This window comes from Antechinus flavipes, chromosome 1, assembly GCF_016432865.1.
Source record: "Antechinus flavipes isolate AdamAnt ecotype Samford, QLD, Australia chromosome 1, AdamAnt_v2, whole genome shotgun sequence".
NCBI classification, from domain to species: domain Eukaryota; kingdom Metazoa; phylum Chordata; class Mammalia; order Dasyuromorphia; family Dasyuridae; genus Antechinus; species Antechinus flavipes.
The window spans coordinates 23,711,349-23,737,903 of record NC_067398.1 but is presented as its reverse complement, the minus strand read 5'-3'; the positions used below and the strand labels follow the sequence as shown (position 1 = coordinate 23,737,903).

Below are 26,555 nucleotides of genomic sequence, written 5' to 3'. Positions count from 1 at the left end.
TGCCTAATTTAATGAGGACATATTTAAAGGCTTCTAAAGTACCTTCTAGCTCTAAATCTTTGATTCTATTATCCTAACAAATCTCCATTCCATTTTTTTTTTGCTGTGGCAAGTGAGATTAAGTGACTTGCCCAGGGTCACATAGCTAGGAAGTATTATGTGTCTGAGGCCAGATTTGAACTCAGGTCCTCCTGACTTCAGGGCCGGCTCTCTATCCACTGTGCCATCTAGCTGCCCATCTCCACTCTATTTAATTAGCATTTAGTAATTACCTTCTAGTGGCAAGGTGATTGGTTCTAGGAATAAAAAACCAAAGTAGCTCTTGCCCTCACAGAGTTTCATATTCAACTCCAGAGACTATATCATGTATACAGATCAGGAAATATGGGTAGTCTGAACAGAGAGTACCACTAACAGCTGGGGGTGGAGATGAGGAAAGGACTTATTTAGGAGGTGCTGTCAGAACTGAGCTTTAAAGGAGGCTGGGTATTCTATGAGGTGAGATTGAGAGACAGACTTTGAATGGCAGTAGGAGGTGGAATGTCAAGTTTGAGGAACAGCATACCAACCACACACAGAGTACGTGAAAGAGAAGAATGTGGAATAAATCTGGAAGGGTGGGTTGGAGCCAGATTGCATAGGCTTTGAAGTGACAAGCAGGAGACTATTTTTATTTTAGAGGTAATAGGAAGCCACCAAAGGTTCTTGACCAGGGCTTTGGTCTGGGAAGCTTTGTGCTTTAGGAAAATGATTTTGGCAGACAAGTGGAGAAAGGAGAGAATGAAAACAGGAAGACAAAGAGGTCCCTGCCTGCAAAGAGCTCATAATACATGAAAAACAGACAGACAGACAACAACTGAAAAGTTCATTGGGGAAGGAGATCATGAAGTCAAAGAAGGTTATCTGGGTAAGACATTTTGAGATGCCTTCCTCGGGATGCCCTCCTTTAAAGGAGGATCTTTTAGAAGATAGAAGGAGAGGTTTCATCAGTAGGCACAATTTAGGTGATTTAAATGAGCGTGGTTTTATTTAAAAGAAATAAAAAGATTTATTAGAACATAAAACTAGGATTCATATGAAAATAGGGAATGATGATCAAAATGAAATGTTCTTGAAAACGAGGGAGAATGAATTATATAGTCCCTTCTAATTTTGATCCTATAGGAGACGTACAAAAATACTATGTAATTCATTTATTTTTAGAGAGGAAACAAACAAAAAGGAACCTTTTTTTGACTTGTTTTATTTGGTCTTTGATTTTTTTGCAAATGCCCTGGAGTCATCTTCCCTCCTTTCTTAGGAATAGAATTCCCCTTGATTCTAGTTGAACCAAATTTTGGCTTCCTCATCTAATTCAGTCACTCAAAATCTCATTCATCTATTTAAAAGCCAAGAACACCTACACCCCAATTCCCATGTGTGGGATGGTTGAGTCTCTACTGAAGAGACATGTTTGGTCTTTAAAACTCATCCAAGCTCCTAGTCCCAAATCTCAGCTGGGCCTTCTCCAGCCCCAGCTCAGTGAGCGGTCCCCTATGAGCCAAATACATCAGATGACAAAGGTCTCATTACAAATTGTCCTAATGCAATCTGAAAGGCCAGTTCTAAGAATAAGGGTCAGTTCACACACAGACTTCCTTCGGCTTCTGGACAATTCCACAGTCAAAGGGGCAGCCATCCCCTCCTGTCATGCTGATATGTTGGAAGCCTACTTTCTCATTTCCTTAAATAGAAATATGGCAGCATAGTTAGTGAATGAGGGGAGTGCCTGTAATCTAGCAAGACTGACTTCTTCACAAACATAGAGTATTCACGTCCAAATGAGCACTGTCCATCACATGGAGATTCTATGATGAGTCCAGAAATGGACATACCAGGCAATGGATCTTTTATAATGCTAATCACCAAGAAATAGCTTCCATTTCTTCACTGAAGCTTTCCCTGATCTCCTACTACTGATATCAAAAGTGAGCTTTCTTTTCTCTAGGCTTAAATCTTGTTGCCACTAGTTTTCCTATTACAGAGATAACTCTGTAGGGATTGAGGACAGGACCTATGATTCACTGGTATAGGGGATTCCCTGGGGAGGAAACTCCCTCTACCTTCTCTAAAACTTAGAATCACTGAGGGAACACCAAGAAATTGTGATATGCTCAGGGTCACGTATCAAGTGGAACCCGAACTCAGGTCTTTCTGGTTTCTACTTCACCATGCTTTGTCTCAGTCTCTTCTGAATTCTAATAATTTTAAGTATGTCTGTCTGCCCATCTATCTCTTTTTATAATCCCTCTTACTATCCAATCATATATCTAATATATCATCCATATCTATTTATTTACTTCTATCTTTCAATCCATCTACTTCTTTATCTATTTTCCTATCCATCCATCCATTTATTTCTTTATCTTTCTTTTAATCCATCTATCCAGCTATATCTGTCTATCTATCTAATTTACTACTGGATCAAGATAGCTCTGAAGGAGAAGGAAAAAAAAAAAGCCGGTGATTTTGCACAGCCCTTTATTGCTTAAATCCAATTCACTCACACGTCATGGCATCATCTCCCTAATGTCATGATCCTCTTTGAGAACAAAGGACAAGCAATAATAAATATCTATCTCTTCATCTTTCTATTTATCCATCTATCCATTATCTATTTATCTCTTTGATTATCTACCTATTTCTCTTTCCAACTATCTATCCCTATCTATCTTTTTTATCCATCCATCCACATTCATTTTTCTTTTTCTCTTTATCTTCCACCCATTATCTATCTATCCATCCATCCATTTATCTATTATCTATCTCTCCACCTATCCATCTGCTTTCTATCTATCCATTTATCATCTATATCCATCCATCTATTTATCTATCATCTATCTCTCCACCCATCCATCTAACATCTATCTATTCATATGTATATGTCATCTATCATTCATAATCCTCACTACATCACCAGCTTCCTGAGTAACAAACCCAGATTTATTTAATTGCTCTTAGTAAACAACTTGCATAGGGTAGACACCCTCCAAAAAGTTTCATTGAATTGTTGACCTGAGAAAGAACTAATTCCAGGAATCTAGACGAGCTTGAGAACAGGAACTATCTTTTGTCTTTCTTTGTGTCCCTAGTAATTAGCATAGTGCCTGGCACATAATTGTAATAAATGCTTATGCATATTGATTCACTGACTGACCTAATTATTGATAGTTAAATTCCTATCAGGTAAAGCACTAAAAACATATAAGAGGGATGTTTAACCTCAGAAAAGAAATATGAATTTTTAAAGGGTAATTTTATTCATATTTATTAAGCACTCAATTTTCATGCAAGATTTTTGGGGGAGGCAGGACTAGGAGGTCAAAAAAAATTAGTTTCAAAGGCAATGAGTAAGGCGCCATCTGTTGGAATGACCTTTTTGTTTGTTTGCTTAGTTCCTTTGCTTGGAAAGACAAAATCATGGCTCTCTGGAGGGCTAAGTGAGCTCAGGCACCAGATCAAACTATCTGGTACTTGCTAAGAAATAAAGTATGGTAGATCAGTGGAATAGATGTGGAATATAAAACAACATGACCTAGTGTTTGACAAACACAAAGACTCCAGCTTGAGAGATAAGAACTCACTTTTTGACAAAAACTGCTGGGAAAACTGAAAATCAATAGGACATAAACTAATTATAGACCAGCATATCAAAGTATTTACCAAGATAAGATCAAAATGGGTGCATGATTTAGACATAAAGAATGACATCATAATCAAATTAAAAGAACAAGGAATAGTTTACATGTCAGGTCTGTGGGGAAGGGAAAAATTCATGACCAAACAAGAGATAGAGATTATTACAAAATGTACAATAGATAATTTTGATTATATTAAATTTAAAAGGTTTTGTACAAACAAAAACCAATGTAATCAAGATTAGAGGGAAAGCTGAAAGTTGGGAAAACAATTTTATAGCCAATGGATCTGATAAAGGTCTCATTTCTCAAATATATAGAGAACTGAGTATTACAAGAATACAAGTCATTCCTCAATTGACAAATGGTCAAAGGCTATGAACAGGCAGTTTTCAGATGAAGAAGCCAAAATTATCTAAAGTCAAATAAAGAATTGCAAAGAATGAGCAAAGCAGGAAAACATTGTACACAATATCGGCAACATTGTGTAATGATCAATTATGAATGATAATTCTTTTCAGCAATACAAGGATCCAAGACAAGTACAAAAGAAAAATAGTATCCATATTCAAATAAAGAATTGGTGGACTCTGAATGCAGGTTGAAGCCCATTTTTTAAACTTACTTTATTCTTCCTTTTTTTTCCCTTTTGATCTGTTTCTTCTGTCACAACTGTGACCAATATGGAATTACATGATAGCACATATATAAACTATGTGAAACTGTTTGCCATCTTCAGAAGAGGGGGCGGGGAGGGAAGGAAGAAAGGGAAAAAACTGGAACTCAAAATCTTGTAAAAAAAAAAATGTTAATGTATTGGACTACCTGCCATCTAGGGGAGTGGGCAGGGGGAAGGAGGAGGAAATTTGGAACAGAAGATTCTGCAGGGGTCAGTGTTGAAAAATTACCAATGCATATGTTTTGTAAATAAAAAGCTATAATAAAATATTTTTTTTAATTTAAAAAAACTGGGAAAAATGAATGTTAAAATTTTTCTTGACATGTAACCAGGGGAAAAATAATGAAAGAAAGAAAGAAAGAAAGAAAGAAAGAAAGAAAGAAAGAAAGAAAGAAAGAAAGAAAGAAAGAAAGAAAGAAAGAAAGAAGGAAGGAAGGAAGAAGGAAGGAAGGAAGGAGGAAGGAAGGAAGGAAGAAGAAAGAAAGAAGGAAGAAAGAAAGAAAGAAAGAAAGAAAGAAGAAAGAAAGAAAGAAAGAAAGAAAGAAAGAAAGAAAGAAAGAAAAAAGAAAGAAAGAAAGAAAGAAAGAAAGAAGAAAGAAGGAAGGAAGAAGGAAGGAAGGAGGAAGGAAGGAAGGAAGGAAGGAAGGAAGGAAGGAAGAAGGAAGGAAGGAAGGAAGAAGAAGGAAGAAAGAAAGAAAGAAAGAAGAAAGAAAGAAAGAAAGAAAGAAAGAAAGAAAGAAAGAGAAAGAAAGAAAGAAAGAAAGAAAAAAGAAAGAAAGAAAGAAAGAAAGAAAGAAAGAAAGAAAGAAAGAAAGAAAGAAAGAAAGAAAGAAAGAAAGAAAGAAAGAAAGAAAGAAAGAAAGAAAGAAAGAAAGAAAGAAAGAAAGAAAGAAAGAAAGAGGCTGAGGAGCAGTTAATGTGGTATTTGCAGTCTGACAACTCCAGGAGAAATGTCAGGAGCAGAACAGAGGTCCGTACCAAGAATCATTGATCTGACCAAGACTTTGATACTGTCAGTCATGAGAATTTGTGGAAAATCCCGGCCAAATGTGGCTGTCCCAAGAAGTCGGTCAGTCTCCTATCCCAGTTCCATGACGGCATGCTTACACCGGTTCTGGGTAATGGATGGCGGGCTTGTGCTTATCCTGATGTTTTCAGCCATGCTGTTAGTTACCTTCAGTGAGGATGAAAGCAGCATTAAGATCAGTTACCCCAGGGATAGTAAGTTATTTAACGGGAAAAGGCTACAAGCAAAGGATAAAACGCAGGGAGAGTTGGTAGAGACTTTCCTTTTGCAGATGATTGTGCGCCTAAGCAAAATCAGAAGGGTTTTTAAAAATACAAGCTAATTTCCTCCCATCCCTTCAGACTATGGGCAGCAGCAAGAGCCGGGAAAGGAAGCTTGGAGCTCTTCTGAAGACTTCAGGCTCACCCGTCCAAACCCCATCATTCTATGGATACCCGCCTAGGGAAGAGCTAGATCAAGGTCACCCAGGCACTAAGTGTTGAGAGGAGGATTTGAACCCGAGTCCCCTGGACCAAGCTGCTCCCCTCTTTACATGTGACTTTGACCCATCTTTCAGTTTCTGTTAAATAACAAGGTTTTTTTTTTTCCCCAGCACACAATCTATGGTCCTATTGATGTGCCCCTCCCAGTTCCTCTGTGTACCTCAGATTGCCCTTCTGTAAACTATGGGACAGGAAGCTAGATGCTACAATGGATCGAGCACCGGGCCTAGAGTCATGAGTTCAAGTTCAGGTTCAGACACGTGCTAGCTGTGTGATCCTGGGCAAGTCACTTCCGCTTTTTGCCTCAGTTTCCTCATCTGTCAAATGGGCTGGAGAAGGAAATGGCCCCCACTCTAATGAATTTACCGAGAAAACCCCAAAGGGGGTCACGAAGAGTCGACAACAAAGCAGATGAGACCGGCCCCCCTCCACCCCCCAGTTCCAAGTCTGGGCTCCGGTTCCGGTGACAATTCGCAGCTTCTCGCTGGTCCCCTCCCACTCTATGAAGTGACGTCAGATTCCCACCTCCACCGGGTGCCACTCACGGCGCTCCTCCCAGCTCGGCAGGGGAGAGAGGGAGGGACGGCGGCTGTGGCTGCGGCTGCGCAATCCCGGCGGGACCCGCTAGGGGACGCTGCAGGCGGCCGGGCTCCAGCCGGAAGTCAGGGCGCCGGCGCCGCTTCCGTTTCCTCCGCCGGCCGTGGTCAGTATAGGCCCCGGCCACTGCCGTACTTGTTGTGATCGTGGTACCGGATCCGCCGCCGCGATGCCGCTGGAGAACCTGGAGGAGGAGGGCCTGCCCAAGAACCCGGACCTGCGCATCGCGCAGTTGCGCTTCCTGCTCAGCCTGCCCGAGCACCGCGGAGACGCGGCCGTACGCGACGAGCTCATGGCGGCTGTGCGCGACAACAGTGAGCGAGCCCCCGCCCGCCCCGTCACCCGAGCCCGGGGATGCGCGGAGGCCTGACCCCGCCCCTGACTCAGCAGTGTTCGGGCTGTTTCCCCGCCCCCAGCCTCGCTGTAGAGAAATCTGGGAGATCCGGCCGCTTTAACTTAGAGATGGGGAAACTGAGTCCCGGGGAGGGAAAGGTGTCCCAGGGGTTCTCCAGCGCAGGACAGTGGGGACCTCCCGGGAGGAGCCATTCCGTTTGACAGATGGGGAAACTGAGTCCTGGGATCACGTAGAGAAACGCCAGCTTAGACAGTGGGCAAGGGGCGGAACCCGGAGGCATCTCCTGCCCCACTCTGGATTTGATCTGAGAACCTCTCCCTTCAGACAGACGGTACCATCTTGAAGTTTAGGGTCCCCCAACCAGTGAGTGGCGTCCGTCATGGGCTTCCCCCGTGTCCTCTCCTTTCAGATATGGCCCCTTATTACGAAGCACTATGCAAGTCTCTTGACTGGCAGATGGATTCGGAGCTTTTAAATAAAATGAAGAAGGCCAATGAGGAAGAGTTGAAACGTTTGGATGATGAACTGGAAGATGCAGAAAAAAATTTGGGGGAGAGTGAGATCCGAGACGCAATGATGGCCAAGGCCGAGTATCTGTGTCGCATTGGGGATAAGGTCAGTGAAGAGGGTGGGGTCACCAAACTGGTGGTCGTCTAAAATAAATCCAGTGTCCCAAGCCAGGGGCGTTAATTTTCCTGTTTAAAGTGAAGAGGGATCTATCCAAAAGCGTTTGGAATATGAATATTATAGCACGCACACACACAAATTGATTCACCAAGTGTCTGTTTCGGTCCAGTATGCTTTTTGGAATGAAATGAAGAAGACAGACCTAACTCCCTAGCACAGAGGCGTTTGGAAAGGCAGGGAAAGAAGTCTCATACAAGAAAACTTTGAGGAAATGGGACTATCTTGAGTTTGGTTAAATTCCCCCCAAATTATTTTCACTGAGAGTACAACTTTACTTTGAGGTTTATTGTATTGTTTAACAGTTCTTATAGGATGTTGCTAATATTTGATTTATCAGATTTACTCTAATCTTTGGACAGGAGATGAATATGAAATAAGGACTTTGGAATATTGGCAAAAGTTAGCAAAATAAGTCATTAAGGGCCAAAATATTTCAAGTAATTGCAGAGGGAATAGGTTGTGAGTCAAGTGTTGTCATGATACTTGTAGCAACTTCTGATTAGAATTAGAAAGGTGGTTTTGATGTCAGTTCAGTTAGCATTGGATCACTTTTAGAAGCTTTCATGAGTTCTTATTGTGTTTTTCTTATGTGATATATTATTTGGTAGAAAACTGGAGGGAACCTTAAATATAGGGGAATAGAATCCCATCATTTCTCTAGTTTTTTCCGTTTTAATTTACTGGGTAATTTTAAGGATTACTTAAGTAGAATAGTAGATGTGTGTATAAGGGAACATTTTGGCCATGGGATCAGATTTAGAGGTCAGCCAACTCATGAGGGTCAGAGCAGGGGCTCCCGCTTCAGTCCTGGATTCCAGGTCCACGTGCTTCTCCAGCACTGCCTGATGATTCTTCTTGAGGCATTCACAGTTTATACCAAGACTGTGTCAAGAAAGAATACACGGAATATTGTATAAGAGTCATTCAGTGGTTGGGACCATGAGCAGCTCCATTTGGTAAAGATAGGAGGGATAATCCCTATCTGTATCTCGTAGCTTTGTGTATGGCAGTGGCATAAATGGTGGCATTATAGATCTAGACTGCTACTAAGAAGGTTGACAAGGTAATCCCAGAAGTAACTTTAAGTCATGTGGGACATGGAGACGGAAAGGTTCGAGCTGCATCGCACTGGAGGCGCATGTCGGCACCTTGATTCTTCTCTGGTAATCACATTGCATTGGCATAGCGTTTTTTGAAAGTCAGTTGTTTTGTAGCATTATTAAATAGTAGTGAAAGTAGGGGAAAAAATCAATCAGAATGGTGCAAAAGTTATTCTTTGAAGATGTGTTAAACTTAATTGGTTTCTTTTTTATTCTTTTAACATGTAATTAGCCAGTGTTTTTTTTTTTAACCTAAATAATGGTCTTTTTGACAGGAAGGAGCTCTGACTGCCTTTCGCAAGACATATGACAAAACTGTGGCTCTGGGTCACCGTTTGGATATTGTATTCTACCTCCTACGAATTGGTTTATTTTATATGGATAATGATCTCATCACACGAAACACCGAGAAGGCCAAAAGGTATCATTTAGACACGGGAGACCCTGTTGTGTGGATTGTCCACCCAGCCAGAAGCTGTTCTCTCACAACTTGAGTGCAACAAGTGCCATGTTTTTATAAGGGGAGGCAGGAGGTGAAATGATGGGATGGTAGAAGAACTTTCTGAAAACTTGCCCATTATCTTATACATAAAAGTATATTTCAGTTAAAAAAACAAACAAACAGTTAACATACTTTTGCTAATAAGATTCTGACAGATAAACAGGAGGAATTTTATCTTTATTATATAATATAAGAATATATAGTTTTTCAGAAGTGTTCCCTTAAAATGAGATAAGATAATTTATAACTTTTAGCAACTGTTATGGAACTGTTAATTTGATTTTCTCTTCTTATGATCTCTAAGTGAGTTATGATCTCTTAATATTTTTTGTTTTAAGTCTAATAGAAGAAGGAGGTGACTGGGACAGGAGAAATCGCCTAAAGGTGTATCAAGGTCTTTATTGTGTGGCTATTCGAGATTTTAAGCAGGCAGCTGAACTCTTTCTTGACACCGTTTCAACATTTACATCCTATGAACTGATGGATTACAAAACATTTGTCACATACACTGTCTACGTCAGCATGATTGCTTTAGAAAGACCTGATCTCAGGGAAAAGGTAAGTGAGAAAATCTGCTTTTAAAACTTTTTCCTTTTTTCCTCTTCAAATTTGAAAAAGCCGATGGTCAACAAAAACATTAGTTTGTTTTATTATTTTAGGTCATTAAAGGAGCAGAAATTCTGGAAGTCTTGCACAGCTTGCCCACAGTTCGACAGTACCTCTTTTCATTATATGAATGTCGTTATTCAGTCTTCTTCCAGTCATTGGGTAAGAATATAGTTACTGATTTTGGTCATGTACCTTCATTCTGCTGCTAGTTAATTTTTATAAGCAGCTACTTTAAGGTGACAAACCTAAAGAAGCCTGCATTTGCAGATTTCTTTGTGCATCTTTATGGAATCTCTGTTCTGCTTTGAGTAGTAGAGAGTATGGAGCCCACAGAGTTGGGGAACACGCTCACAAATCGATTATTAAGCAGTTTCTGATGATAGTGCCTTTTGAGGGGAAGAAAAAGGGAAATCCTTAATCTTGGTGAGGCGGGGTTCACTGAGCTCTGAATTATTCTGAGGTTGACTTTTTATGTTGCTGTGAAATGTCTTGGGTTTTAAATAATGTTCAAGAATCGTACTGTAAAAATTGCCCGTCATTATATCCACCTATCTATTGTGTTCTGAGCCTTGGGCATAGTGTTCATATAGTCCTTGGAGAGAAGAAACTTTTTGGATTGAATCGTGTATTTTTAAACTTGTGGCAAAATTACTTTGTAATAGTGTCGAGTAGTTTTACTCCTTCCTCTTGCTGATGTCCATTCTGAGAGCTCATTACAATGTATGGAGTGGTTTACTTTTATATTGAGTAGTTCTGATATGATGGTCTTTTTTTATTTCTCACTTCTGTTTTTATTATTTTGCCTCCTTCCTTGCTGTGGATGGACTGCCTCCTGATTTGCTATTTTTAAACTGGGGTGGGCGTAGGTCCCAAATAGCCAGTTTGTTAGACTTGTTTATAAAGTAACCAGAGCCCAAGTGAGAGCTAGGAGAATTCTGTTGTGGGTAGAGCCTGTGATTGATGAGGATGAGGATGGTGTGATATAAATTTTGTCCTCCCAGTGGTGTGTTGTAGCTTATTGGGTTCATCTTTTCCATCAGAGAAGTATTCTTGGGCTTCTTGTTAGTGGGAGGTAGAAGGGGAGAATAGACAGGGTCCCGAGCTTCCTTGTGACTCCTGCCAGGAATGGCGATCCTGGGGTAAGTGAAGCTCCCTAGGCCTCATTTTCTGTATTTATAAATGATCTCTAAGGTCCTTTTAGACCTAGAGATCTGAGACCTTTCCTATTGTCTGGTTGTGAAGGATCCTTGCTGCCTGTTCCCATTGGCCAATTACCAGGAACCGTGTCAGAGGATATCAGACCAGTTAGTGACTTGTTTTTGATCCACAAGGAAGACTTTTTTCTCATGTGCTGACTGCCAGATTCTTTAAATTATTTGCTCTCATTCTCACTAATTCAGCCTTCTGTTGTTATGCTCCCTGCCCTCAGTTTCCGTGGAGTTAAGAATCAGAAGCTGAATTGGAGAATTTGGAGTTGCTTAAGCTACCATAGAAACTAGTCTTTGAATGGGGTAAAAGTGTTAAATTAGAAAGAGATGTTCATATTCTTTTTCTTATCCAAGTAGTTGGAGGAGGCTCTTGTTAGTAAGATGGATTTAACTAATAGATGGGGAAACTGAGTCATGGGATCACGTAAACGCCAGCTTAGACAGGTGGACCAAGGGACTGAGTCTGAAATGAGTGTCTCTGAGCTACGCACCCTCTGGGACCCACTGAAATCCATGTTTTACAGACTTAGAGAATGTCAGCGTGACAGAATGAACACAGGTTACAATTTTACATGTCTTCTCATGCTTCGTCACCAGACAGACCCCAAGGTCATCAGAGGTGTAGCCTTTCCTTTCCATTTTAGATCAGGTTCTTGTTGGCCCATTTATTAGGGGACACAAATGGCCAGGAATTGTGTGCTTAAAATGCCTTCTTTGGTTTGTTGCAGCGATTGTTGAGCAGGAGATGAAAAAAGACTGGCTCTTTGCTCCCCATTATCGATACTACGTCCGAGAGATGAGAATCCACGCGTACAGTCAGCTCTTGGAGTCCTACCGGTCACTGACACTGGGCTACATGGCAGAAGCTTTTGGAGTCGGTGTGGAGTTCATAGATCAGTAAGACAGACTAATATCGTTCTTAGTGGAGGCCGCTTGCTGCAGATTAGTCAAAACTGCTTAAAGCCATGTTTGTCCTTACACCCTTTTGCTGCCACACTCCATTTTTTTGTCCCGATCCCAAATTTGGAGCAAAAAAAAAAAATTTGAATAATTTCTCTGATATTTTAAAAAATCTGTCCAAAGAACTCTACTAACATTTGCATCATGTAGAAGAAATCATATGCAAGGAAACTGAATCCTGGAGAGGTTTGGGCTCGCCAGGAATCACAGGATAGATGGTTCAGATGATCAGCTCTCACAGTCCCATCCTTTTGCTCTGTATGAAGTGATATTGCTTCTCTCCTGCCTTCTCTACAGCACCCATTTAGCTGTAGAAATGCCAGCTGGGTGGCACAGTGGGCAGAGTGCTAGAGTCAGGGATGAGCCTGCTTCAGAGCCTTTGTAGCAGTCTGTCCCTGTGTCAGCCTTAACATGGGGCTGTTGTGAGGATCCGCTGGAAAGATACAAAAAAGTCTTTGTAAATCTTAAAAGTTATTATACAAATGGAAACATGGTGTTAATGCTAATCACAAGAAGTGGGCTTTTTTGTCTTAGCGTAAGAGTAAGGCTGCTAGTATGAAAAATGGCCGATGGGGTATCCTGACCAAGAGCTGCTCCCTGACTGGGGAGGGAGTGCTGCAGTCAGTGCCCAGACTGGTTGGGAGACATGACGCCCTTCTCGCCGGCACACTGGCTCCGACACTTTAGATCCCTTGATCTTTTATCTGTTCCAAGGAGGTCACATGAGCACTGCCTACTTTAAGGGCGTTTTGGAAATCAAATGAGATTGTGAATATGAAATTTATTTATTTATATTTCATATAACTCATTCTTGCATATCTTCCACAAATACTGATATCCTGATGCAGTTTGGAATTTTTGACTGCGGTTTTTTGGTTCATAGCAAGTTGAGGTACGGGGCCTATCTTGAGAGTCAAAAGTTTTTTATTCCAATCTAGAAAGTATTGGTTTTTCAATAGGAATGAAAATGAGACCAAATTCCTTATTGATGGTAAAGAGGAGACTTAACTCTTGGGTCAGTTGAGAAGAGACGGATGGTTGGCTGGATAGGAATTATGGACAGGAAAGGAGAGGGGTTTTGTTTTTGTTTCTTATGTTTTATCCAACTCTTCCTAGTTTTTGAAATTTTGCTTTATATTTGTGCTGGGTTACTTAGTTGTGGTGATAGTTAAATCTAGCCACAGGGAAAGTTCCATCATGTAACATTTCCCATGTGTTGTAATCATAGAATAATATCTCTAAGTGGATTTTTCCATGCTGAGCTGACCTTTTGATTTAGCTAAAGTTTAAAGTGTATGACTCAAAATCACTTATCCAGAAAACTAATACAAGCAAATATTTAGAGGGCAGTGTAGAATTATTAGTGCTAAGTCTTTGTAATATTTGAATAGTGTTTTAGGAATTAGATTTTTTTTTTTAATGTAAGAATGGGCCAAACCATTAACAGTTAATTAATTTATTTTTTAAGACATTCTCCCCTACCTCCTTTGACGGTGATTGATTATAGAACAAATGCAGTATTTGATTCCTATGTACAGATTTAGCCTAGTAGGAAAATTCCTACTTTTCTTTATCACAGACACATTTGTTTTTAATGTGTGAAATCACTGGGCCCAATTTTAATGTCAGGACTTTGCAAATAGCAAAAAGTAAAAGTCCTGACTGTTGTGTAGGGACTTGTGTGAGATAGGCCCTTGTATTATGAAAAGGTGTTACTAGAAAAGCAGCTGAACTGTGGTCCCAGTGGCCAGAGCCATACCCTTGTGTGGGTTAATTATGGTGTGTTGCATAGATGAAGTGTTCAGATTTCTGCATGGTCTGGTCTTTTCCCTCAAATATAGGAATTATTAAGCTATTAATTTAGGCAGAACTAAAGTGAGTCGATCTTAAAATATTTTTTAAAGATAGTTTTTCTTGATGTTGCAACTCCGAAATTAAATCAATAGCATACCATTTTAAACTAGCTTTGACAGTGCAGTCAGTTTTCTAAGAAATGTTAGCACTTTGATTAATATACTTTGTTTCACCTCCCATCAGGGAACTTTCCAGATTTATTGCAGCTGGAAGACTACACTGCAAAATAGATAAAGTAAATGAAATTGTGGAGACTAACAGGTAACGTGGCCTTCTGGTGTTCGGTTAGAATTATTAAATCAGCAAAATTTTAATGACAGAAAGCCGTTTTCGTGCTGTGATATAAAGAAATGGATGTTTTTGCTTTTGAACAGACCAGACAGCAAGAACTGGCAGTACCAGGAAACCATCAAGAAGGGAGATCTGCTGTTGAATCGAGTTCAGAAACTTTCCAGGGTGATTAACATGTAAGACTCCAGGAAAGCATCTACACACAAAGGGATATGAGATAGTCAGAAGGTTTATCAAACCTTATAAACTATCTTTTTGGAATGAAGGTGCCCTTTAAAGATAAATACTTGGAAATTTTATAGTCCATTTCATTATGTAAACAATTCAGCTGTAAAAAAAAAAAATAAAGGATACATTTTTGGTTTCAGTATTATCTTTGAAGATTTGACTATTGCTATATTGAAAGATACGGTTAAATTTAATATGCTAAATAGAAGTTGCCTCTCCCCCATTATTTAAGAAATTAAAAAAACTAAAAGCAAATGTGGCTGGTAACTCACTGCCAGTCAGCTTTTTAAACTAGAAGCGAGGGTACAGCCTGTGGCCATGGTCATAGTCAAGTTCTGCCCCCGGGATACCCAATGGATTCTGGCCTTCCAGGGAACATGTTGCTTTAGGTTTCTTGAATATTAGAGATAAATGGCCCCTTAGAGGATAGTTACTGCCCTCTAGCGGGCTGGTTTTGGGAAGTACACACTGAAAGTGGACCTCTTTGTTGGACAGCTGAGATTAATGGGGATTTGGGTGCTAGAAGGGACCTTTAATCTATCTAATCCTCATGAGCCCAGAGGGGAAGTGACCACCAGGGGGCAGAGCAGACAGAGCTCAGATTTCTTCTGTCAGTTGATCCGATTCTGGTTCAAATCCTGGGGCTCCTCCCCAGCCTGAGACACCTAGCTTACTTGTGGCCTGAAACCCGGAAGGCTCCAAGTAGCAAGGGCCACCGAATCCAGTGTTTGGTGTGCAGTCTCCTGCTGATAGTTTTTGGCTATTGATGCAACATTGCTCAGGATCTATGCAAGTTATTGGTAAGAAACCATATTGTAAAACTACCTCTTGTGGGAAGGTATTGATCTTGTGGCAGCGAAAAAGGATATGAACGGTGAAGTGATTTAGAAGTTGAATTCTGTCATCACATAATGAGAGCAGATAATTTGGCAGTCAGTCCTATCCTGAAGAACAGTGTGATATAAGGTGAGGAGGACCCAGGCCACCTTGATTCGTCAGCATCTGTTAGAATCTTGCCATTAGGTATTATATGGTTAAAAAAAAAAAACCCTCCTAAGTTTCCATTTGGTTTTGGGGTACATTTAAACTTTTTTTCTCCTTGAGACAAGACTTAATACATTAAGTGGCATTAATCTAGAAAGTTCTTTGATGGAGGGAAAATGAAGCATTAATCAAGAGGATTGATGTTTCTTAGGAAAGATATTCTATTTAGTTGGACTTGCTTGGGGTCTGAGATAGACCGGTGATTTATTTGGGCCAACCATCCTCTGCCAAAGGGAATGGGTGCTCCTTGAGAAGGCTTATAGCCGCTGAGACCTAGAACCTGGAGTCAAGAACCGAGATCCTTTCGGAGCTGGGGGCTGGGCCAGCCGCTATTTCCATCTGCAGAAGGAGAGTTTCATCTTCATAGCAGAGGCACTGGAAAGACTGACTGCAAGAACGTGTATAAGTGCTTTGCAAACCTTAGTGTGTTAGCTGGGGGACAGCTGTGAAGACTGCCCCCGAGAACGGGAAGATGAGTTGTGCTCAACAGAAATAATAAAATCCTCACTCTCAAGGCCTGAAATCTGAAAGCAATCATGAGAATGGGGGCACCAAGACCTTAGAATTGTGCTGAAGCTAGAGGGCTACTCTAGTGGGCAACAGATATATAGCCAGGGAGATTGACAGCCCTTTTCATAGTGGGGGACATGAAAATACAACCAAAAGAAATGGGGGGGGGGGGAGCAGTAATTAATCACGTGATATATCTGTACCACATTGTGAAAAAGTTTTGTGGGATTGACTGAAGCGGAAGAATCTTGAGCAGTATCTGAATACGGGCTCTGCACTAAAGAAACCCTAACATCACTGAGCCTTCCTTCCTAGACTACTCTGACAAGGAGTAATCAGGAGGGTGAAGAGGAAGACCACCAGAAGCCAGCTTCCGGAGCAGGGCCCAGCACAAGCCCCCAGAGAGTCCCTAGTTTGTAATTTCTTAAAGGCAACCGTAGGACTTGCCCCTGGGGTAACACCATGGAATGTGGCTGTTCAGTGCAAGATCTTTTGCACCGACTGGCTGGCTTACATCGTCTTCTCACTAGATGGTGTTGTTCTCACCCTAGCAACCTTGGAAAACTGAAGTACACACTCCATCTTCTCAAGTCTCTACATCTATTTTCTCCTTAATTAAAAGGAGCGCTTCCTAATATGAGATACAGGCCAAAGTAATATATGAGCTTGATTTAAATTCAGCTTTAATACTGTTAAGCTACAAGTGAGCGTTTTCATTAAACTTCTGAAATGAAAAATGAAAATTACTTGATTTTTCTCAAATATTTTACTTTTCCTTCTTATTCAGAAAAGATCATAAATTAGAAATGAAACTTCTGAGTGAGTCAGAACCTCATGAATTGAAATGAAGAAAAAAAAAGTAACTCTAAGATAATTTAGGTCCTACTTCCTAGAATAACAGCTTAAAAACCAAGTGTATGTCAACTTTAATCTTCAGATTAAGAGATATTGACTATTTGAAAGCAGAAGTTACAATACACAGGATAAACATCAACATTATGCTAAAATCAAAGCCTTTTTAATGTATCACTACCACAGCAGGCTATTAAAAATATACTTTGAAAATGTCATTAGAACTCCCAAACTCCCATAGTATTTCTTGTTCACTACGTAAAGGTGACAGACAAGGGCATAAACTTCTTATACTTGGGTATTCTCTCTTTATGCCGTGCAAAATTAAATGGGTCAGTGAGGAATAGCTGTAAAACGAATGCTACTTCTACCAGGGGTCCTCAAATTATGCCCGCGGGCCAGATGCAACAGCTGAGGACGTTTATCCCCCTCCCCCAGGGCTATGAAGTTTATTTAAAGGCCCACAAAACAAAGTTTTTGTTTTTACTATAGTCTGGCCCTCCAACAATCTGAGGGACAGTGAACCGGCCCCCTATCTTAAAAGTTTGAGGACCCCTATTTGTCTAGAGTCTAGACAAATGATTCTTATCATCTTAAAAGGATAAACTTAAATGAGCAAGATTACTTTCCAACTGAGTATTATTTAGTGTACTGATAACGTGTTCTGAGTGCTCCTTTTCTTCTCAGACCCACATAGTGACTTATTACTGTTAGCAGTGTTCCCACCCCACCTTTTTTTTTTTTTTTTTTTTAAAGATCATAGCTTATCTGGAAAACAAACTATTTTGAGATATTCCACACAGGATTTCAGTCGTATCAGTGCTTTTTCAAATAAAAGACATGACTCCAGTTAAGAGGTTTTTATTGCATTGAGAGTTTTAAAGTATTGTTTGAAATAGGGAGACCCAAATGACTTGCTTTTGAAAATCTTTTTTCATCATAGAAAAGTCAAGCTCTTTTCTGGCAATAACCGATCCTTGGTCAACTGAATTCTGTCTCAAATGTCCAACTGATATTTAGCTTCTTCCCTCCCATTTATCAAGCTTGCCAGACAGTTGAAAATTGTCCTCAATGTATTTGCAACAGAGTTTGGTTTCTGCTCTTAAGAATGGAGAAAAAGAAAAATCTCTCCCAGGTCTTTTAGGTGATGTAAAAAGAATAACTAACAACTACTGGTGAAAACTTGTTTGTTTGTTTGTTTTTTTTAAATTCTACACTTACCATTCCAACCAAATGTTTGAGCCTGTATTAAGCCTGACTGATTCTGTGTGGCTATCTCTATGACTCCTGAATTCACAGAAGTGACAGACTCATTCCATAATTTTAAGTTGAATTTATTTACAGGAAGTTTGGGCAGGTAGATTTGAAGCCTTTAAGGAAGCCAAGGGCTGCCTGAGTCCAGGCTAAGGTGGAAACCTCTCTCTTTCTGTTGTACCTGAGTGTAAGCTCTAAGGAGAAAAAGGGAAGAGGAGCCTTGTATGAAGACCGTTGTAAATATCTATATTTACAAATTTCACAAAAGTACAGAGCTAAATTTCTCAAGACTATCCCACTCCCCCTGATTCTTTTGTAAAATTGGGAGGGGGGGAAATAGAAACTGCAGTCAGATATTATATACTCAGGCAAAGCTTTTCAAATAAATAGATTTTTCTATATAAAAATGCCCCGAAAAGTATTCTACAGGAAACTGAGGCACTGCTTTATCTTTGTGGCTGAGGCTGAAGAAAGCCCCATTCTGGGTTTAAAAGTATGTGTGTAGAATTATAATGAAGCAAAAACATGTAAAAATGTATTTCATGTAACCAACCTTCGTTTATTGAGAAGTCCTCATTTTTATTGCCTGGTTTAGTAACAGGTTTGTTCCACAAACTAATTTTTCATAAAGCAAAGCACAACTTTTTCTTATAAATAGTATAAATTATTTTATTTACAGAAACTTGTTACAAAACAAATAGACTATATATTTCTTTTCTTTTAAATATCCAAAGTAATTTTCTATCCCATGACATTTGTTCATGTACTATACAGCAGCCAACCCAAAGTCCAGCTGAGATGCTCTTCATCTTGTGTACAAATTATCACACTAGTCACACACTTGACACCGGAGATTGCTTTTAGAACCAGGCTCAAAACAGAGCAAGATGCTTTCCAGGCCCTACATTCACATCGACAGCGCGTAGTGCTCATTTTAAATGATCTGAAAATGTAACGTGTTTTGCACAAAAGGTAAAATGATTATTCTCTGCTAAACAGCAAACCTTCAACAATCATCTGTAGCCCAATTCTTTCCCCGGGGCAGGAGAGACAGTAGGGACGCCCCTTGGCAAGAGAACTCTTAGAGGAAGACAGTGGCCTTCAGTTACATTTCCCAGATCATGCTTTTTTGTTTTGTTTTTTTTCCTTCAATGTTCTAAGAGGTACTTCTTTTTGTTAGATTTTTGGAGTACAAAATTTTTTACATATTCTATTTTAAACTCTGCATTTTATGAGTAAATTAACAAAATGTCTTGTAAAACTGCTGGCTGAAAAAAGATTACAACTCTTGGCGTCGTGGGAAAATTTATCACCCACCAGGATTGTTTCAAACCAAAAAGTCTTATTTTAAAATACTTTATCCAATTACCAGCTTGGGTAATTTTTTTTTTTTTACTCCCCTAAATTTTTAGAAATGACATTAGGTGGAAAAAGCAAGCTCCAAAAAAAAAATAATAATAATAAAATAAAAATATATTCAACTTAACATTCAAGTCTTTTAAAGGAGAATCTGTCTACACAGTCCAAGCTTGAAACTAGTTATCAGGCACTTTTCAGTTTTTTTTTTTTCCATTAGTTTTAAACCACAACATACTAGTGGCTTGCACATGCAAGTGTGCACACACTTGCACACACGCATACACACATACACACGCACTCACTCACAAGGGCACACACAACAGACATCTGCACTGGTATCCACAAAACATGAACAAAGGAGAAGCAGTGTGTCACTTAACTAAATGTAGTCTTCTGGGGAATTAGGCAATTTAACAGAAGCAATGCCCAGTTAATCTCTATGAATCCACTCCCAAGACATTAAAAGGGACATAGACTTTCACGAAACAGAGGCATCCCTTAAATTGTAAAGTAGGCAAGTTCTAGGACTATTGGCTTGGCAGTGAACCACTTCAAATTATAAAAAGGTACTTACTTTTTTTTTTTTATTAATTAATAAATAAATACTAGATGATCTCAATTGTACCAAAACTGGATATAAGAAAAAAAGACCTGTGCAAAAATACATATTTAAATATGTACAATCAATTTTAACAAAATATGTTTTCTGAAATAGGGATACTTCAATATTTATAATAGAACAAGAAATTCCAAAATAAAGATACAAAAGTAGGTTTTGTATAATTCTTTGTTCATCATTGCAGCAATTTTTTTTTTAAATAGGTTAAGAAAACTGCAGGAGTTGTCATGAAATTCTATGGAAAGAATATAAAAATTGTCTTGGTTTTAAATTAATACCAAAATCTGTCTAGAAACAACCCAACCACTGCAAATTTGGTTTTGCAAGTTAATTTAATCCAAAAAGTACTTGTGCTACTATTTTAAATCACCTTAATTATTTATAAGTACTAAAATAATTGTAGGAGAAAATAAAAGTCCCAAGAAAAAAACAACCCACCGGTCTCCAATGCCATAGCACTGTGTGAGTAGGTTGGTTTGTGGCAGGCAGGTTTCAAAATGGCTAATTTCCTAATCCGGTCGCTTTACGTAGGTACTACCAGGAGACATAATGAAAATGGAATTAAAAACCCCAATCGAAAAGAAATCCAAATGATCAACACTTGCTATTCTAAATATCTACATTATTCGGAATCAGCTCTGACGCCATCACGTAGCCTTTTTAGTTCTTTTTCTGGAGTAACATAATCTTGGACAAATTCTATCACTTAAAACTGACTCTTTATTGCCATCACGCTCCGTTCTTGGCTTGGAAACGGAACCGACCCAAACCACAAATGCCCTCGTTACCCCCAGCACGGAGGGTGCTCGGAGCCAACAGAGGGACGTTTGGACGCTGCCCCTCCTCCCCACCTATGGCTCACTGTTGGGAGGTCACAAAATCATAGATTTAGAGCTGGAAGGAACCGTGGAGGTCATCTAATCATCCTATTGGTTTTTCCAAATAAAATAAGAAAATAGCCCTTCCACATGTCTGCACTCTTTATTAGCCTTCCTAGTTTGTCCTAAAAACATTTGGTGACTGATTGCATAATCAATGAAAAAGATCCCACCCCTTTCAAGAAAATGACTATTTTCCATACATTTCTCTCTAAAGTGTCTGCATAAAGGATCTTTGTAATTCCCTAACACCTGCTCAGGTTTGTGTCAAAGGAGTCTGGAGCAGTTTAATTCTGTAAGACCAATGACCCAAGCTTTTGCTCTATCATCAGTTAGCTTCAGGTTCCCTGAAATGGTAGTTTATGACAAAGGGGGAGGGGGGGAATGCCAGATGCAAAAGGGAGGTCTCTGACTGACAGCAGCAGGGGAGATCAGCCCTCTGAGAGACACAGGTAAACCCGCCCAGTGTAAGTGACCAGTGACTTCTCCAGCAATTACATTCTGACAACATTGAGCCCTTTAAAGATTTCACTGGGAGAGGGATGGGGAGTAAGGGAGGAAAATGTCCCGGATCGGAACACTTTCTCAGGAAGGTGAAAGCACAGACCCTTGAGAAATGAATGTGAATGAAAAGAAACACTCTGAAGTGCAGCATGGGAAATTTCCCATTCCATGCTGCACCCCCTCCCCCAAGCCCCTCCACAAAAAAATAGAAAAAAAAAAAACAAAAAACAAACCCAACCAAATAATTATCTGTAGTGACATAAAGGGGATGGACCAAACAGGGTCAGGTCAAGCTGATGTTTAAAACTGATTTCTATTACAGTATTCAAGAGGTTGAGGATAACATAACTCACCTCCAAAAACATTAAAAATATGAATGCTCGTTTCTGTGGTATCCTATTAATTTCATCTTAAAAAGGCAATTTTTAGAAAATAGAACGAGGCTAGAAGGTATAATCAACCTACTTTGATATGCTGTTTCACAATGTGAAGACTCTATGGAATACCCTTGGAAAAGAAATTATATTTCTTTGGAAATCTCGGCATAGGGTTTTTCCCCTACAGTGATTTTTTTTTTCATTTGGCTTTCCTCTATCAAAACTAGTTAGCATTTTTATTTTCCTTTTCAGTTAAATCTTATTCAAAAAGCACATAGAATTGCTCGTGTACCATGAAAAGTATTCCACCAAAATAGTTTATACTTGCTTTCTGGGCATTGATGGCTTAAAACAACTACCTTTTTAAAAATTAGGAACTCCTGACGGCTCCTTATCCCAAATTACTTGCAAAAGGCTGGGCAAAAAAGAGGGCCCGTTCTGCCGAGTCGGGCCGGTGTCCATTTTCTGTGGCCCGAACAATAGCGCCACATTCCCTAATGGAGGGTCACTCCCTGCCCGGGAGTGTCCAAAGAAGGGGTTTAGTCTAACTGCTTGGGGATGCCCCCGGGGGGGCTGGCAGGGGAAGAGGGGAGAATCTTCGGGAAGGTTCTGCCCGAAGCATCTTTTTGCCCAGCCAATCTATCAAAGAGCGGTACTATGAGGTGTTCCTGCAAGTCAAAATCTCACAGATTTGTAGCAAGTAGTCCAGACCACTTTTAACACTGATAAAAGCAATTCTGTGGCTGAACTCAGATCCAGGGCCTATTAGGGGTGTTCACTGCTACAGCCATGGCTTCAGGGAATTCCTTTTTTAAAACGACACAGAGTCCAGCAGATCTCTACACCTGAGGACCACAGGAAGCTGGGATAAACTCAAAGGCATCGTGGAGTCCAGAGTGCCAGGTGGAGGTTTTCTCACTATGGTAATTAGTCCGGCTGTCAGGGACGGGCCTTTGGCTTTGGAGAAAGAGAAGAGAGATACAAAGGGAAAGACGAGTTAGCCAATATGGAAGGGGTCCTCCACTCCGTAACACACTTCCTAAGGGGTGGCCACAAAGATGGTGGCGACAGCTCTCCGAGCCACGCCGTTTCCCGGGCCCGGAGATGCCTCAAAGCTTGCTGCCAGTGCTCGCTCCGACCTCGAGGAAGCTCCCTTGGGGCCCCTAGCTTCAGGTCTGAGTAACGAGAAGAACTTCATCTCTCTAAAGGCATTCGAGGTAGCGTAATCAGACTGAAGCAAGCCCAGAGGAGATAACGGGCAGGGGAAGGGGCAGGCTGCCGCCCCACGGGCCGGGAACCATGCTGCGGGACGGGCCTCGGGGGCCAAGAGCCAGGGCTCAGGGGGCGCCCCCAATTCCAGCTTTCCCTCACGCTTGGGTTCCTGCAGCCACAGCCCTGCTGTCCTTGTCCTAATTCAGCCCTGTGGGGAGGGGAGCTAAAGTGGCCTGCTTTGGGGAAAGCTCGCTCCAGTGTGGAACAAGAGTGAAATCACTCTCAGAAGAAGGCAGGAAGTAGCATCCGGCAGCCCTGACGTCGGCCTCCTGGCCGAGCTCTGCCCGCAGAAGCCAGAAGCGGCCTTTAACAAAAAGAATGCCATGTCGGAGCCTTCGCAGTGTGTCCCGGCCCTGGGCACAAGCTCCCATTGGGAGGGAGCTCAGATGCGGCTTGCCCCTCAGTGGTCCCTGACCTCTGACCCCACTGTCCCAGGGGGTGAGCCTCCGGCCTCTGACTTCTGGCTGTGGCTCCTCATCTTATACCCCATACTAATGGTGACCAAAAAGTCAGGACTGCCTTTTTTTGGATCTTCCTCCTGCCTGGCCCTCTCCTCCAAAGACACCAAACAGTTCTCTGAGAGCAGAAGAGGAAATGGTCGGCTGGGGAAACTTGAGAGAAATTGAACTCAACCGTTTCCCTCTTTAGAATTCTGTGTGAGCTCCGAGAGTTCCCTGCTAAAGCTGGTGTGGGGGAAGATGGATCTAGGGCTGTCTGGTGGTCTCTTTTAAAATATAAACGAACTCAGACTCCAGTCTGATTGCTAAGTGAACTGTCAACGTGAAGGGCCTAAATAAAGGGCCTCCGACTTTCGATTAGGGGAATGCTGATTTCTGAGTGAGGCTGAAAAGAGAAAGAGAAGGTGGAGGGTGATGGGAAGGAGTCGGGAGCCTCTCGAGATGAGGGGCAGGACTGCAACTCTGGACCCCTGGGCTGCTTTTTATTAGAGGCCGCCTGACATAGGTTTCTTTTTTTTAACTCATTAAATCAAGCACAGGTTAGCTCTGCTGCATGCTTGTCAGCGATCAATCGAAGGTACAGAATACTTAGTTGTAAATCTGGCTGGGGGAAAGAAACAAAAACCTTAAAAAAATCATCTTTAAAAATAAAATCATTTTTTCCTAATTGGATCTGCTTTCGGGTTAGCTATCATCAGTGTGTTTGGTGAGACGGACGATGGAACGGGACCGAGTTCTTCCTGAATAGTGGCAGAGGAGAAAGGCATAATTTCGACAGCTATTCCTCCCCAAAGTCTATTATGGCACGATTGCTTCCAGACCCTCACTCCTAACTGCCCCAGGGAGTAGCTCCCCTCCTAAGGACCGACCACCTTTCAAGTTTAGTAGTGACGAGGGGGGGGTGGAAATCTAGGCCCAATGCAGTGCTTCCAACAGTCCCGAATGGATTTGTCTTTTAAAGGCACCGTGATCTATACCAAGGGTTCTTAACCTGCGGTCTGCGGACTGCATATTCGGATGACTGGATTTCGATACCATCGGTTTCCTCTGCAATCCCATGCATTTTATTTCCTGCATTTAAAAACATCGTTCTGAGAAGAAGTGCCCGGGCTGCCCCAGACACAAAAACAAGGTCAAGAACCGCTGATGTACACCACGGCCTCAGCTGCCGCTCGGCAGACGGACAAGGCGAGCGTGCTCCGCCGCGGGGCTTACCGGCGGTCCTCCCTTACCTGATGGAGAAGAGAGTTGTTGGCCAGCGCCTGCGTCCCCGGGATCGGGCCAGGGTGCTTGGTGTGGACGCTGTTCATGGATGGCAGTCTGGCCACCTTGCCGGCCTGGCCGCCGGGGTGGACGGCGCTGGCGCCGGGGGAGCCCTTTCTCCTCTTCCCCAGGAGCTTGTCCAGGGGGGCGTGGGAGTGGGGGAAGCCGCCGTGCGAGTTGGCGGCCATCATCAGTTCACTGGACTGGTGGACGAAGGGGCCCAGGGAGAGGGTGGAATCGCTGCTGTTCACCATCACGCTCATCCTCTTGATGGACTCCGAGGGGCTCCCCGCTGAGGGGCCCCGGCCTGCCGGGGGGTGCCTGACGCCCACAGAGTTGGCCTGCTTAGTCAGACAGTTGGGGCCGAGGCCGTGGGACGGCGGGACCGGGGAAGGATAAGCAGCCCCACAGTTGGCAGAGTTCACCACACAGTTTTTCCTAAAAGAGTCTGTGGAATGAGGAGAAGAAGAGGAGGAAGAGGAGGAGGAGGATGAAGAAGAGGAGGAGGAGGAGGAAGAAGAGGAAGAAGAGGAGGAAGAGGAGGAGGAAGAGGAGGAAGAATGTGCAAACAGTGGGGAACTGTTTTTGCGTTTCTTTCCTGAGCTGCCGCTGCTGCCGATATTGTTACAGTTAGTGCTGTTAGCAGGAGACTCCTTCGGCTTCAAAGACTTGTTGGATTTCAGTTTCTGAGGTTTCCCGGACACCGGGGAAGGTACGGAGGCCAGCGCGGAAGGGGCCGAAGAGCACACCTGTCGGGCCTGCGCGGCGCTCGCGGGCTCCACGGCCCCCAGGGCGGCCAGGGGGGCGTTGAGCGTCGTTCCGTGGGCTGGTACAGATTTGCCATTCGGAGGGACGCAGGAGGATGCAATCAACACTGGTGATGGCGAGACTGTGGAGGAAACAGAGCCCGGGGGGCTTATGCCGTATGGTGACAGGGGCACGGAATTTGTCCGCTGGGGAACACGCGCAGATACCGAATTACTCGATGCTGGAGGGATTTTCCTAGAAAGAGATAAAAGGCAATAGCAGAGCAGTGTTCTTGAAAGACTGACTCCCACCAAGCCCCCCTGAACACAGCACCCCTTCAAACTCTGAGCCATAGCAAGGGACCTCAGGGGACAGGGTCTACCACGGGGACCGCCCGGCACCCTCCTGTCCTCGGGATCCCAGTGCTCACAAATGCCTGAACTCTGTTGTTTCTGACTGGGGGGCAGTAACGTCAGGCTGCGTCAATAACTGAGTACAAAGAAACGAAAGAGAAAGGGCCTCTCCGAGCCAGAGCACTTTGCGACTTCAAAGCCTGCTCCGCTGCTCGCCGTGTGCCTGCAAGCCCCTGCTTCTTGGGGGGTCGGTTCCTGGGGTCGCACCCCCCCCCCACCTTCTCTAAGAGGAAAAGTCAGGAAGTCTTTGCAGATGTTCTCCCCGTGCCAAGGGGAGTGATCCTGATTCGACTTTTAGGCTAATTTTTCTTCTATTATTCTATCTCTTCTCTATTAGAAAAATATCTGCTCCAAAGCAAGAGTAACAGAAATGGATGAGCGCCCGTCGCGTACTGAAGGCCCCGCGTGGTGCCGGTAGCAGATCCCCGGAGTTCACCGGGCAGCCTTTCTTTGGGTTCTGGAGCAGTAACTGACCCCCGTGGGAAATGGGGCTGGCTTTGTGCGGGGAAACCTGGCGCCAGAGACCCAGGTGACTGAACCGGAAGTTTTACTCCCAGCACCCAAGGTTTAAAAACAAAATCCCTCCTGGAAGCTCCTCACCAAAGCAGAGAAGAACTGGGAGAAGTGGGCTAAGCCAGCCCCCCATACACACACACTGGCTGCAGTCTCTCCTTTGGGCTCGGTGCAGTGCCCCAGAGAGGCCAGCAGGGGGCTCTAAAAGAGACCCGCAGCTCTCCCAGGCTGCAGAG

The 26,555-nt window shown here is 42.3% G+C and overlaps 2 protein-coding genes across 4 annotated transcripts in view; one reads left to right on the top strand and one right to left on the bottom strand.

The window, feature by feature from the left end:
* Positions 1-6,540: 6,540 nt before the first annotated feature.
* PSMD6 (proteasome 26S subunit, non-ATPase 6) lies at positions 6,541-14,398 on the top strand. The gene is made up of 8 exons (XM_051980150.1): positions 6,541-6,776; positions 7,227-7,432; positions 8,880-9,025; positions 9,445-9,664; positions 9,766-9,874; positions 11,652-11,820; positions 13,921-13,998; positions 14,112-14,398. The coding sequence occupies exons 1-8, from the start codon at positions 6,632-6,634 to the stop codon at positions 14,206-14,208; spliced, it is 1,170 nt and encodes a 389-aa protein (XP_051836110.1). The 5' UTR covers positions 6,541-6,631; the 3' UTR covers positions 14,209-14,398.
* Positions 14,399-18,450: 4,052 nt separating this feature from the next.
* The window catches only part of ATXN7 (ataxin 7), a 90,467-nt gene continuing 82,362 nt past the window's right edge, over positions 18,451-26,555 (bottom strand). For 2 of the 3 annotated variants that reach the window (XM_051980138.1, XM_051980129.1), the window contains 2 exons: positions 24,616-25,648; positions 18,451-22,610 (listed from right to left, as the gene is read on the bottom strand). In XM_051980138.1, coding sequence (XP_051836098.1) covers positions 22,593-22,610; positions 24,616-25,648 — 1,051 coding nt within the window. In that variant the 3' untranslated portion in view covers positions 18,451-22,592. The remainder of the gene's footprint in view (positions 22,611-24,615; positions 25,649-26,555) is intronic. The other variant, XM_051980120.1, reaches the window with a different exon arrangement.